General features: G+C 57.0%; 5 protein-coding genes across 5 annotated transcripts; 4 read left to right on the top strand and 1 right to left on the bottom strand.

Moving 5' to 3' along the window:
* Positions 1-1,668: 1,668 nt before the first annotated feature.
* On the top strand, positions 1,669-3,417 carry EHS24_009338 (uncharacterized protein; the record flags this gene model as incomplete). The annotated part of the gene is made up of 6 exons (XM_028624627.1): positions 1,669-1,881; positions 1,946-2,009; positions 2,070-2,497; positions 2,541-2,765; positions 2,810-2,852; positions 2,906-3,417. 6 exons carry the CDS (start codon positions 1,669-1,671, stop codon positions 3,415-3,417), a joined length of 1,485 nt encoding a protein of 494 aa, XP_028474795.1.
* Positions 3,418-4,021: 604 nt separating this feature from the next.
* Positions 4,022-5,416, bottom strand: EHS24_009339 (uncharacterized protein; the record flags this gene model as incomplete). Its single annotated transcript, XM_028624628.1, has 7 exons — positions 4,022-4,029; positions 4,073-4,285; positions 4,321-4,515; positions 4,564-4,625; positions 4,681-4,862; positions 5,079-5,261; positions 5,348-5,416. 7 exons carry the CDS (start codon positions 5,414-5,416, stop codon positions 4,022-4,024), a joined length of 912 nt encoding a protein of 303 aa, XP_028474796.1.
* A 908-nt stretch (positions 5,417-6,324) lies between these two features.
* On the top strand, positions 6,325-7,752 carry EHS24_009340 (uncharacterized protein; the record flags this gene model as incomplete). Its single annotated transcript, XM_028624629.1, has 5 exons — positions 6,325-6,616; positions 6,729-6,907; positions 7,049-7,470; positions 7,515-7,644; positions 7,684-7,752. The coding sequence occupies 5 exons, from the start codon at positions 6,325-6,327 to the stop codon at positions 7,750-7,752; spliced, it is 1,092 nt and encodes a 363-aa protein (XP_028474797.1).
* A 293-nt stretch (positions 7,753-8,045) lies between these two features.
* Positions 8,046-9,593, top strand: EHS24_009341 (uncharacterized protein; the record flags this gene model as incomplete). The annotated part of the gene is made up of 4 exons (XM_028624630.1): positions 8,046-8,543; positions 8,586-8,993; positions 9,030-9,452; positions 9,498-9,593. 4 exons carry the CDS (start codon positions 8,046-8,048, stop codon positions 9,591-9,593), a joined length of 1,425 nt encoding a protein of 474 aa, XP_028474798.1.
* A 1,342-nt stretch (positions 9,594-10,935) lies between these two features.
* Positions 10,936-12,857, top strand: EHS24_009342 (uncharacterized protein; the record flags this gene model as incomplete). Its single annotated transcript, XM_028624631.1, has 2 exons — positions 10,936-11,012; positions 11,051-12,857. The coding sequence occupies 2 exons, from the start codon at positions 10,936-10,938 to the stop codon at positions 12,855-12,857; spliced, it is 1,884 nt and encodes a 627-aa protein (XP_028474799.1).
* Between the last annotated feature and the right edge of the window lie 115 nt (positions 12,858-12,972).

Below are 12,972 nucleotides of genomic sequence, written 5' to 3' on the forward strand. Positions count from 1 at the left end.
ACATGGATTCCATACTGGGGCTCCTCGCAGTGAGGGAAATATCTGAAGCAAGTCGGGGATTTTGGACAACATCGTTGGTCCTGAACTCTGTTGGCGCGCATGGGCCGGCGTATTGCCAAAGGCATAACCAGGTCTAGGCTAAAAGTTGTGCTCTGCGCCGTTGGGTATGAGGACCAGGTGGTCCAACGTCTCTGTATTATGAAGGATGCCTAGGTCCGCGGCCCAACGAATATGTGGCGGGGATGCGGCGGGTATGTGGCAGGGAACAGGGGATACCATTTTGTTAGTTCCGTCTGCAACTCGATCTGAGCTGGTACATCGTTGTGACGGGATGCTGTTCATATAACCTGGTGCTTGCCTTAAATAGGAGGGTTAGCGATATTGAGTGTTCTTGACACGAGAATCCATTGCGAGTCTACGATTCTAGGCCATTTCCAAGAGGTGCGACTCCCGCAAGAAATGTGGGGGCAAGCAAATGTCAGAATGGGAGTTGCGGTCACGTCGTCCTTACAGCCACATCTCTTAACGCTTGGCAACCATGTCAAACCAAGGACACCAGTTAAAGGGTTCATGCGCGTTTTGGTTATGGCCGGCCTGGAGATAAGAGTGATGATGCTAGCAGCGATGACACCGTTGAGACAGCCACTGGCCACTGGGTTAGGCCGTGGGGCTTGACCGCGGGCTCGAGGTCCGCTTGGCGTTGAGGGACGTTCTCACAGACATTTAAACGAGAAAGCCCACCCTCCCTTGGCATTTGAGTTTGGGGTCGTCAGGTAGGTGTGGTGCATGGCCGTATCAACCTACAGAGCCACACAGCGGTACAGCGGGGAGGTAAAGACGCCACATCTGTTGCAACGGACAACGAGGACGGGCCAAGGGCCATTTCACACAGGCCTGATTCGGCAACAAACAACGAAAACACCGCACTCTCCTCTCACTGGTTAAAGAGGATTCAGATCCTATCTATAGCCAATTATCCAAGACACTCGGCGCTCACTGGCAGCGGCGTAGCAGCCAGTGAGCGGAAAACGCCGCTGCCAGTGAGCGGAAAACTGACGGCACCGATAGCCTATTCCCCACAAGTGCCGACGACAAGCCCGTTGGAGCTACCATGCCAAGTAGGCACCGGTATCTACCGGTGTCAAGCAAGCGGCGTCTTGGCAGGACAACACATGCACACCCGTCGATCGTGCACGCACGGGGACAGCAGATACATCGTCCCCCACGTTTACCGGGCGTTAATCGCTAGTGGTGTGGAGCGGACCAACTCGACGCCGCTTCGGCTTACATCGAACGTGCTCGAGGGTAGTGCGGGTCTCCCCGACGGCTGGCCCTGTTGGAACGCCGTCATTCGAAAAAGTGGACGCGTACGTGCGTCAGACATGCTGCGGCGGTTTTCGGCCATCCTCTCGGTACATCGTCGGTATTCGCACTAACCAGTGCTGGGCTCTGTGGCGCCTGTGAATGCACGATGTGCCACACGATGCGAGAGGTGGCTCTTGGCAAGTCGATCCTTGGCATGGGGCAACACGGGGATATGACGGTGCCCCAAGCGGCAGTGTGATATCAACTTTCGACCACAGCACTGGACGCTCTCACTGTCTGAGATGTAGAAAAGGCAGCAAGAGATACCGGACTGTCATTCCCCAGGCTCCAATCACTTTCAAGATGACCACCACCACTTCACCCAGGACCGACAAACCACTCAAGTCCCCCAGCCTCAATGGTTCCACAGAGAAGGTCGACATCGCGCATGTTGACATCTCGGATAACCTTGAGGAAGGAGGAGAGGCAGCTACCAAGGGCGACTACAGTGGCTTCACCCAAAAGACCGACCCAAAGGAGATCAAGCTGGTCCGAAAGTTGGACAGATACATCATGGTACGTACAGACACAAGAGCCGCATCTTTGCGGGCTTGCTACAACTTCTGACGCCTTCCGCCAGCCTGCTCTCTTTGCGACCTACTTCATGAACTATCTCGACAGAAATGCGATCGCGCTCGCGAAGCGTAAGTGATACTTGGAGGAAAAGCCCCCACCCCTTGGCAGAGATGCTGATTTGATCGCAGTGTCGTCCATTGAAAAGGACCTGGGCCTCACGGACGTACAGTACCAAACTGCCGTTTCGATTCTTTTTGTTGGCTACGTTTTCTTCGGCGTCCCTTCCAACATGCTCCTTACTCGCGTCAAGCCCTCCGTCTACCTGACCTGCATCATGTTGACCTGGGCCATTGTTTCGATCTGCACGGCCTTTGCTCGCAACTACACTGGCCTTCTCATGACTCGATTCTTCCTCGGTGCACTTGAGGCACCTTATTACCCCGGTGCCCTGCTCATTATCTCGACATTTTACACCCGCACTGAGGTGGCAACGCGTATTTCGATCCTTTACCTAGGCAACATCTTGGCCACAGCCTTTGCTGGGCTGATCGCGGCGGGAATCTTTGAGCTCGAGGGTGTCAAGGGTTATGCTGGATGGCAGTGGCTGTTTATCATTGTGAGTCAGACGCTGGGATCACTGGCCAAGCTGACAATTTTAGCAAGGAGCAGTCACTGGTGTGGTCGCCCTTTCGTGTTACGCTTTGCTGCCCAACACTCCACTCACGACACATTGGCTCAAGCCGGAGGAGCGCCAGCTTGCCCACGACCGCATGAACCGCGACAGGGTCGACGAGACTGAGAAGGGTTCCGTCTGGCAGGGCCTCAAGCAGGCGTTCTCCGACCCTCGCGTGTGGCTCTTCATCCTCATGTACAACATGCACCTGGTGAGCACAACTACCTCCGGTAATACGAAACTGACACCTTTCAGAGCGCCAACGGTTTCAAGAACTTTATGCCCTCGGTTGTGAACAGTGAGTTTTATCAATGAGACTCGGGAGGACTTGAGTTGACTGATATCTTTCAGCCCTCGGCTTCAGCAAGCTCATCACCCTTTGCCTTACATGCCCTCCGTACCTTATGGCTGGCGCGTTTACCATGGTCGTCAGTCTGAGCTCTGGAAAGTACAACGAGCGCACATGGCACATTACGGTGTGCAAGATAATCGCCATCATCGGTTTCGTTCTCGCCCCCGCCACTCTCAACACTGGCGTCCGATACTTTGCCATGTGCGTCTTTACCATTGGGACGTACGGTGTCAATTCAATTGTCCTCGGCTGGGCCGCGACAGTCTGCTCCCAGAGCCTCGAGAAGAAGGCCGTCGTGCTCGGCATCATGGCCTCGATTGGAACCGGCTCATTCATCTACACCCCGTATCTCTTCCGTGAGGACGACAAGCCCCGCTACACGATTGCCATGTCCGCCATGGCCGCGTTCTCGTTGATGTGCATGATCTGCGCATGGATCATGCGCTTTGTTCTCCAGCGCCAGAACAAGACACTTGCTGCGACGGGAGCACCCACCAAGTATCCGTACTAAGTGACGCAGCCCGCACGCATTTCAATGTGGCCAATGCAATTAGGAGAGTGTGAGGGAAGGCTCTTTGGAGAAAGTGAAGCAAGATTTCTGCCTTCGGTAGCGGAGGAGAGATCAAGGTGACGGCTGTACGGCTGCTTACCGAAGCTAGCACCATGGCCGTCGTCAAAGCAGGTTGTCTATATACCCAATGCAGTTGTACCGCAGACCAACGTGCGGCTGAAGCAAGCTGAACAGGCTAGGCTGTCCACCCAGAAACTAATAGAGATTCGGAAAACGCCAGGAAATACCCCACTTGCCGAAACAGCATGCTATATGTATAACGTGGCCGAGTGGTACCACATACACACACACACTGCACGCACACACACGCGCGCGAGAGACGGGCAGCGGCTGTGCTGGGTTTCACAAACCGGGAGAGAATTGGGCCCCTTTCCGCAGTCCTAATAATTACATTAGCCGCGGGGGGCATATTTGAAGCGGATTTGGAGAAACCAACTATACTTACGGAAGGAACGCGTCGAACGGGTTGTGTTTCTCGGGCGGGTGAACTACCTCACATCCCTCATCCCTGTTCCATTCATCTGGGGGACGGAGTGGGACTTGTTCAAGCGCCTATCGACAGCTTCACCCCAAATGCTGAAGCATGCAAGCGCACGGCCCAGCTCGTCGGCCTTCGCATCGACAATGTCCTTCTTCAACTCCTTGTTTGACTTCTGAAGCTCCACCAGGTCGGTGGTCCGCTTCGCGAGTTGAGATGCCTGGCTAGTGTGCCGGATCTGGAGCATCGTGTAGTCGTCTCGGAGCTTGTCGTGGTTCGCGCGGAGGTCCTGGATCTCCTGGCCGCGGATCTTGTCTTGGCGTTTGAGGACTCCGTGTCAACACTCATTCTTCAATATGACTCACATTCAATGTCCTCCAGGACAGCGTCTCGGCCGATCGCCGCCTCTCGTGGGAGCTGACGAGTGGGGTCCGACAATGATGGTGGACGCGAGGCATAGGCGGGTTGCGTCGACAGGCAACGGAGAGTTGGCGCTGTCTTCGGCGTGCGGTTGGACCGCGAGTACGCGTCCCACTCCTCGACAAATGTGATCACCTTGTCTTGAGCTGTTAGGACTAATGGCCATGTGGGTCAACCCCAGTACTTACGAGTGTCAACGCCGACAGGGATCACAACCTTTGGTGCTGGTGAGGGGCGCAACGTCACTGGCCTTGCGTTCACAGCGGCCCCCGAGGCTATGCCCTGCATGGGCAACGGTGACACACCAGCATTCCTCAATAAGGATGCCAGTGTTTGTGGGGAGGAGGCGGACGCCGACACGACGGGCTCCTGCGTGGGTCCGGCGTGTGTCGCCGAAACGCGAACCCGGCTTGCCGCCGCCGCCACGGCCGGGTGACTCGCGGATGTCGGTGGGGTTGGAGCTTTCGCCAAGGGCCGCAGACCATGGCTGTGGGACAGGACCCGCAACGAGTTACCGTTCGTGACGCGTCGGATGGTGGCCTTGGGAGTGGGGTCGTCTCTTGTGAGTGATAAGCCACGCTGGGGGGGGGGGGGGGGGGGGGGGGCGACCGAGTCCGAGCGAGACGCGATTGAGATCCGCGATGCTTTGTTGGACGTGCATGTCGCTTGCCTGCCCGCCAGAGAGAGCGTAACTCATGCCCACTGGGATGGGTTTGAGTCTTGGGAAGCCGAGGGAAGCCGAGGGAAGGAAGCCGGCAATCGTCGCATTGGGTGGTGGTGTACCGGTCAAGCTGCGCTCGCTCGAGCCGCTGAGCTCGTCAAGTCCGTGTGATGTGTTGGTAGGGTCCGATGTCGAGGGCACTGGATGATCGATGTAGTCTTCTGGCTGATACGAGCACTGGGCCCCCCTCCTCAAGCACCTGTCACAAGGAAATGCCTGTCATCAGCGCACAGTTCATGACTTGAACTCACCTTGTCACACCTGACCTTGGCCGAGGCGCACGTCGCGGAGGTAGTACGTGTTCTGACATGCCTGGGCATGGCGAGAATGTGTCGTGTTGTTGGTGGCGGGCAGCTAGAAGAGGGTCGACACGCGCACCGGCGAGGAGAGATCGGAGAGACAAACAAATGGCGTATTTCCTGGGGTTTTCTGGGTCTTTATGCATACATACGTTTCTGCGGCGGACGACATGTCCTACATCGTTCAATATATACCCATTCTGTAACAGTCACTACAGTACTGCAAGTGTTTACTACTAGCGGCCTACACGGAGTGATGCGACTCGCATCACCACGTACGCGCGCACAGTCAGAGCAGTGTCTGAGCCTGGTCGTGAGGTGACGTCAAGACCAACTCCACCCATTACACTTTCCTAATCGCCCGGGCCGCAACTTCATTGTAAATGACCTTCGTACTGTACACATCCCTAGTGCAAACATGGTGTTCCACGCGCGCTGCAAAGGGCGTTGCCTATAGGTGTGTAGAGTGGGGCCAAGGTTCGTTGGAGAAATTGAGAGCGCCTTTTGTGCTTTACCTCCAGCGGAGAAGAAAGCAAGGTGCGGCTCCCAGTGATCAGTGAACCGAGACTGGCACAGTGGCGGCAGTCCAAGGCAAGCCGTCTCTATATATGGAATGCAGTTGTGCCGTAAACCGAATTGCGGTTGAATCAAAGCTGAACCAGCAGGTGATCAGGTGACGCCGAACATCCTAAACATGCGCTAAGACGGACCTTTGACGGATCGTTTCTTACGGCGGCATCTGACGGCTCACGCTGCGACCGTTGCAGCACCAAAGGCGAAGGTGTGTTCATGTGACACAAGCACGTCTGCAAGATGGTGCAAGGTACCCCCCAGCGCTAGTGGAAGGCGATTATATTTCTGCCTCGCGTGTTTTCCATCCGCTCTTCTTCCCCCGAACCCACACCCACACAGAAACCATCGCCCCCAACATGACCCTTACCCTGCCTCCTACGATGAAGGCTGTCGTCTGGACCGGGCCCAACAAGGTTGAGGTCAAGCAGATTCCTACTCCCCAGATTGTTGACCCAACCGATGTCATTATTCGAACCACCACCAGTGGCATTTGCGGCTCAGACCTCCACATCTACCGCGGCCACCTTCCTGTCCCGGAGGGCTACCCCATCGGCCACGAGGTCGTTGGAGAGATCGTTCAAGTGGGCAGCGATGTCAGGAAGTGGAAAGCTGGCGACCGCGTCATCGCCCCCTTCAGTGCCTCGTGCGGTGAGTGTGCCGCGTGTGCCGCTGTTATACTGTACATACCATGCGGTGGTGGCGCTCGAGCTTCCAGATCGAACCCACTGAATGGTCATGCAGTCTCTGACGGGCATTTCAGGTGACTGCTTCTACTGCAGGAAGGGCGAGACTGCCCGTTGCCAGAAGGGCGCCGTCGACGGCGGTGGTCAAGCCGAGTACAGCCGCCTTCGCTTCGCCGACGCCATGCTGTTCGCACAGCCGGACAACGTGCCAGAGGCATCCCTCGTCCTGTTGGCCGACATCCTCCCCACTGGATACGTGAGTGCATAGGGTGATATGCGGAACGAGGAGGCCGAGAAGAAGGGTCAGCCAACGTGGTCAAACCTGGACGCCCACTCTCGGGATAACCTCCGGATAAAGCACTTTGGCTTAGGATCTACTTGCTGACTTGATAACCAGTATTGCGCTTCCAGCGCCAAGCGCATGATGGTTGAGGCAGAGGGGCGCTTTGGCGACGACCTGGCCAACCCCGAGAAGACCAAGGAGGGTGTATGTGTGGTCATTGGCTGTGGACCCGTCGGTCTCTGTGCTATCAGCTCGGCTATCGAGATGTTTGAGACAGTGTTTGCGACCGACCTCGCTGTTCACCGTCTCGAGGGCGCCAAAGCTCATGGTGCCATTGCCCTCCCTGCTGGTGAGCTAGAAAAGGCGGTCCTTGAGGCCACCAATGGCCGCGGTGCCGATGCGGTCTGCGAAGTTGTGGGCCACACGAGCGCTTTCGACAAGGCCTTCGAGCTCATTCGCCCCTTCGGTGTCATCAGCAGTGCGGGTGTGCACACCCACGAGATCAAGCTGTCAGGCTGGAACCTGTTCGAGAAGAAGTAGGCATTCGGGAGCGCGACATGATGATGCTGACTCTTGAAAGCCCTCGATTCCAGTTCGGCATGTGCAGCTCACATTACTACTTCCCAGCCGCCCTCGAGATTCTGAAGAAGAACAGAGACCTCTTCGCCAAGTTTATCGAGCACAAGATTCATATTGATAAGGCTGAGGAGGTGAGACAGGGACTTGGATGACATGACTGACTGTTTCAGTACTACAAGCTCTTCGAGCAGAACAAGATTGGCAAGACTGTGATTTCCTTTGACGAGAAGGCCACCTAAGTAGCGTGCTTGTGGGCGGTCGAGGCGTTCCCTTCAGACGTAGCAACGACAACAGAATTAGTAGTTTCAAATGAAGGGTTTTCCTGTAGTGAAAAGCGCTGTTTGTTTGGTTCGCAAGTCGTCCTCACTTTGCAGTTGCTTTAGACATTGACGGCCGCGGATCCGTGGCGGAGCTCGGCTACTCAAACAGCGCATCCTCGGTTCGTGATCGGCTCGTTTTCCCGGCACCGCGGTTACATACCCACTGCTGATTCAGTCATGATCAGTCGCGTTCACCATCCCCCCATTCCACCATGTTACCATCCAAAATGCGCGCAATGGCAGCTCGTATAACGAGCTATCCTCGGTACACTGGTGCGGCTTACGCTTCTGCACCTGTCGCGACCCGCAAAGCTCTCGCGAACATCCGGGCCCCGGACCAGTCGCGAGCTCCCCCACACCCGCCGCGTCCACCTGTCCCTCCACCTCCGAGCGGTTTTACGCGTACACTGCATGCAGCCCCAGCGGCATACCCTAGGGAGTTTGCCGAATCAACAGGATCGTTGGAACGCTCCTCGCATCCGTTCCGCTCGTCTGCGCCGCCTGCTACGGAGAGCAAGGAGGAGCGAAACGCCCGGATCGCTTCTGAAAAGGACGTCTGCGTGGGCCGGCGCCTGGGGGCCAACCCAAGGCAGTCCGCAAGCTCGTCAGAGCCCGCACAGTGGGTGGTGGCCGAGCGCTGGAGGAGAGATGTCCCCAGCGGAGATGGCGTCACCCTCGTCCTCACGCATGCTTGTGGACTGGACAAGTCGGTGAGTTGGTCTGAAGACTCTCCTGAGGCTGATCGTAAACAGCACTGGGACCCTGTCGTTCGCTCGCTGCTTGCACGAGACCCAAAGGCTCCAGGAGGACAGTATGGATCTGGAGATGCACTTTCAAAACCGACCAACGTCGTGATCAACGACGTGTGGCTCCTTGATGATGTCCAGCACGGGGCATCCGTCGACGTAAATGCTGGTCGCCTGGGCACGTCGTATTCGTGGATCGATATTGGTCGCGATATTATCAACTTGGTCGAAAACGTTCTGCCAAGTGTCAAAGACGACCCTCAAGCGCCATGGCAGTTGCAATGGGAAGAAGCAGGAAAGGGCACGCCTCCCATGGTCATTCTCGTTGGCCACTCGTACGGCGGCTCTGGCGTCGTCCACGCAGCACACGCACGACCGGACCTATTCCACTCCGTCTTCCTCGCCGAGCCGATGGTATGTTGTCGGACCATGTCTGTGTGTTAACATCAGGTCACTCCATCTCTTGTCAATGACCCTAAGAAGGGGTACCCCCTGACGATGGGTGCGCTGAAGCGTCGGTCCGAATGGCCGTCGCGCGAAGCGGCGAGTGCGGCCAACCGCTCTAATCCCATGTTTAAAACTTGGAATGAGGACACGTTCAAGCTTTGGCTTGATCACAGTCTTGTGCCCGTCGACCCTGCAAAGCCCGATGGTGCCGTGACACTGGCCACCCCCACTTGGGCTGAGGCATCGACCTTCTCTGAGCCATATGGGCCCCCCGCAGGATGGTCCAAGCTTCCTGAACTGCAGATACCGACCGGATTCTTCATGGCAGGCGACCCCGCATGGATGGGGGGAGAAACGGTTGCCAACGAAATGGTCTGGAGACCTCCACGCGCCCGCAACGAGCGGCTCATGGACTCGAGCCATTTGGTGAGAGAGGAACCGGCGTAGGACCGCCGTGTGGCTGACAAGTAGATGGTGCAAGAGAAGCCCACTGAGACCGCCGATGCCATCTGGAGGTTCCTCACGACTTTGGACGCAGGCGAGTGGGACCAGCCCCGAAGGGATTAGCTGCACCTACTCGCCCACCTTATCGCCATCCGGGCCGAGCACCGACGACCTATCTACCGACGCGCTCCTGGATGTGGCTGCACGTGGGCTTGAGGGCTTCAGGTGTGGCCACAGCTGGTAGTGTTAAGTCAGAAGCACGCTTCGAACCTGCCTTTGCTCTGAGGTACGCTGCACTTCCAGACTATATCCACGCTTGTTCACTGATCACTGACGATCCCGGTAACCGCCTCGTTCACCATTCAATTGACAAGCCAGGATGTGTGGTGGCCAAACCTTGCTGTACTCTTCTTTACTCATGCAGGGAAATTAGTGATCAGTGATGCCTGCCAAGGTCGATCCTGGGTCCTGGGTGAAGATGTTGACCAAAGAAATTCGGAGACTTGGCCGAACGCTTTGCCGCAAACTGACTGCGGTTTAGGTACCAATGCCCGTGTCGATATGGACCACATTAACACATTCCTGGGACACTGGCGATCCGTTACATCAAGGACAAAAAAAAACGAACAAAATGTCCCAACTCGGGGATTGACTTGCCAAGGGCCATGAAAGCAGGATGTTTCAGGACTCGTTCGAACAAACCTACCCTTAAAACCTCCGTCTATCATTTCCAAGAGTTGGCCTCATCAGCCATGCGCCACGAATCCTCCTCTCAAGTGAATGAATGCCCGCGGATGCAGGACCTACAGATGCTTACTGATGACCCATGCCGGAGCTTTCTGGCGCCTGTTCCATGCCAAGATTCCCTTGAAACGGGACTGCCCCTTCTAGGTGAAGGCCACCACGAGGTGGTGAGTCGCGTCAGGTGCTGCTGACTGGAGTGGAAGAGGGGGTGGCTTGTTGCCTCTATGTGGGGCAGCTGACTGCAGTACCAGGGAGGCAATTTTCGGGTCTCGCACTGGCCGCTCCTCAGAATGCTCAGCGTTTGAAGTGGAGCTTGTTCGGCTGTCACGCAGTCGCTTTCAGCGCCTCGTTGGCTGAAAGCCTTAACAACCCCTGCTTACCTTCCTTGCACGGAGCGGCGTGCGTCGCCTGACCTTGGGTCTCAGTATCGACCGCCATTCTGAAACAAGGTATCATCCGGGAAATCGGAGAGTGGACGCAGGCATCAGGATGATAGGCGCCACACTCACCGGCACCTAGGCAAGCAAAGTGGCGAAGTGCGAACCATGCCTCCTCCCCTCCCCACGTCGCGCATGCGTCAATTATGCATCAGGTGGGCACTCCATTTGCGCAGTCAGTGCTGGCCCCAACGCAGTCACGAGCTCAGAAATTGCCCTACTGTAGGAAAGACATATATGGCCAAGATGCACGCTGAACAGTCTGTTGTTCGCCATATCCCACAATGTCCCTCCTTGCCCTTCTCGTGGCGGCGGTGCCGGCGGCCGCCCACCTTCACCTGCAGAGCAACGCGTGCTACGGGTGAGTACCTTCGGGCAGGCTACGCTAACACGTATCAGTTACCGTAACAACAATCTCAATACCATCTACCCTCTGAGTCAAGGGACTTTTGATGAGTGGTGGTTCCACGGCTACGTCGACGACCCGCCCGCTGATGACAAGATTGTCAATCTCCCCGCTGGTGGCGTCACCACACAGTCAGTCGGCTGCTCCACTGGTACTCCTGGTCTGGACTACACCGCAGGTGTTTGCGACTCTTCGAGCGGCGGTGACGGCGGTACCACTCACGCTGTCGATGTCATGCGTACTCCTTTCGACCTCCTCCAGGACGTTCGCGGCTGCGGTATTGCTATTGCCTACGAGTCCGATGCCTCTCTCGTCCAGCCCGAGGATTTTGTCGTCATCTCCGTCAACACGTCCTGCCCGTGGCGGAGGTCGAACGACTTCCACATCCCCGCCGATCTCCCCGCTTGCCCCGAGGGTGGTTGCACCTGCATGTGGGGATGGGTCCACTCTCCCAACGCCGGTGGTGCCGCTGAGATGTACTTTAACGGTTTCCGCTGCAACGTCACTGGCGCCACCGGCACCGTCCCCCTCCCGACTGCCCAACTCGCTCGCAAGTGCAACGTTGACAAGAACAACTGCACTGTTGGCGCTAAGAGCCCCCACTACTGGTGGCAGAAGGAGCGTAACAACAACTTCCAAGGATACAGCGACCCTCCCTTTTACAACACCGACTACGGCTACCAGAATGGTGCGCAGACCGACCTCTGGGAGACCGGAGATGAGAGCCTCTGGGCCCACGAGTGCGACTGGGCTCCTGGTCCTCAGCTGTACGACGGCGCTTGGTCCAACGTCCGCGAGGTCCGTGGCGAGTGGAACGGCACTTCGATCCCCGAAAAGGTTCGCCAGAACGCGACCAACCCTGCTTCCCAGTGTGTCAACTGGACCAAGACTTCCACCTCGCTCGCCAGCACCAGCACTGCCGTCACCACGTCAGTGACTTCGTTCTACTCCACTGCCACCACGGACGCTGCTACGCAGTCCACCTCCAGCTCGTCCGAGTCGCTCTCCGCCAGCTCGTCCGAGTCTCTTTCGGTCAGCGAGTCTGCCACTACTGTTTCGCAGTCTAGCTCCACCCTTGCTACCGAAGCTTCTCAGTCGGCATCGACTTCATCGACCGAGTCATACGAGTCCGTTTACTCGTCGGCATCCTCGTCCGGCTACATCTCCGAGGCTGTCTCTTCGGAGGTCCCCGCTTCTACCACTGCCACGTTTGAGCCTTCGTCAACCCAGTCTATCTCGTCGAGCGAAACCATCGCGTCCACCACCAATTCGGCCACTTACGAGGCCCCCACCTCTGTTCAGACAACCGAGGTGCTGTCGTCGGTGGAGTCGACCTTCAGTGAGAGCGCTTCCACCGAGGCCGTGAACACGGGTTCGGGTGTGTCGGAGGAGATTGTTTCAACCGCCACCGGTGAGCCATCTGGTTTCTCGACCGAGGCCGCCTACTCGACAGCTGGTGCTGTGTCCTCTGCTGAGGCCATTTACTCGTCGGTTGAGTCTGCTACCACTTCCGCCCCGGCCTTCACCTCGGCTGTTCACTCCTCGTCGACTCCATCGTCCGCTGCCCACGCCAGCCCCTCTACCGCGAACAAGGGCAACACTGGTGGCTACAACCCTTCCAATGGCCCTAACCGTATGGGTAGCCCCAAGGCAGGCTCAGCTGTGAACGGTTGCAGCGCCGAGGAGCACCAGCCCGACCACCACTCGACTCAGCAGTCGAACTCCAAGACTCAGCAGTCGAACTCCAAGGGCCACTCGTATGGCCAGTCCAACATCCACCGCAGGCGTAGCCGCAACTAAGTGTGAGGACAGGTTCCTTAATGCATATATGAAGGAGTCTTGGAGAAGTTGCAGAGCTCGTAATGCACAAATTGTTACAGATTAAGACTACTGGCCGAGACATCGGCACTCTGGC

The sequence above is a fragment of the Apiotrichum porosum genome (assembly GCF_003942205.1).
Source record: "Apiotrichum porosum strain DSM 27194 chromosome Unknown scaffold_9, whole genome shotgun sequence".
Taxonomy (NCBI): Eukaryota; Fungi; Basidiomycota; class Tremellomycetes; order Trichosporonales; family Trichosporonaceae; genus Apiotrichum; species Apiotrichum porosum.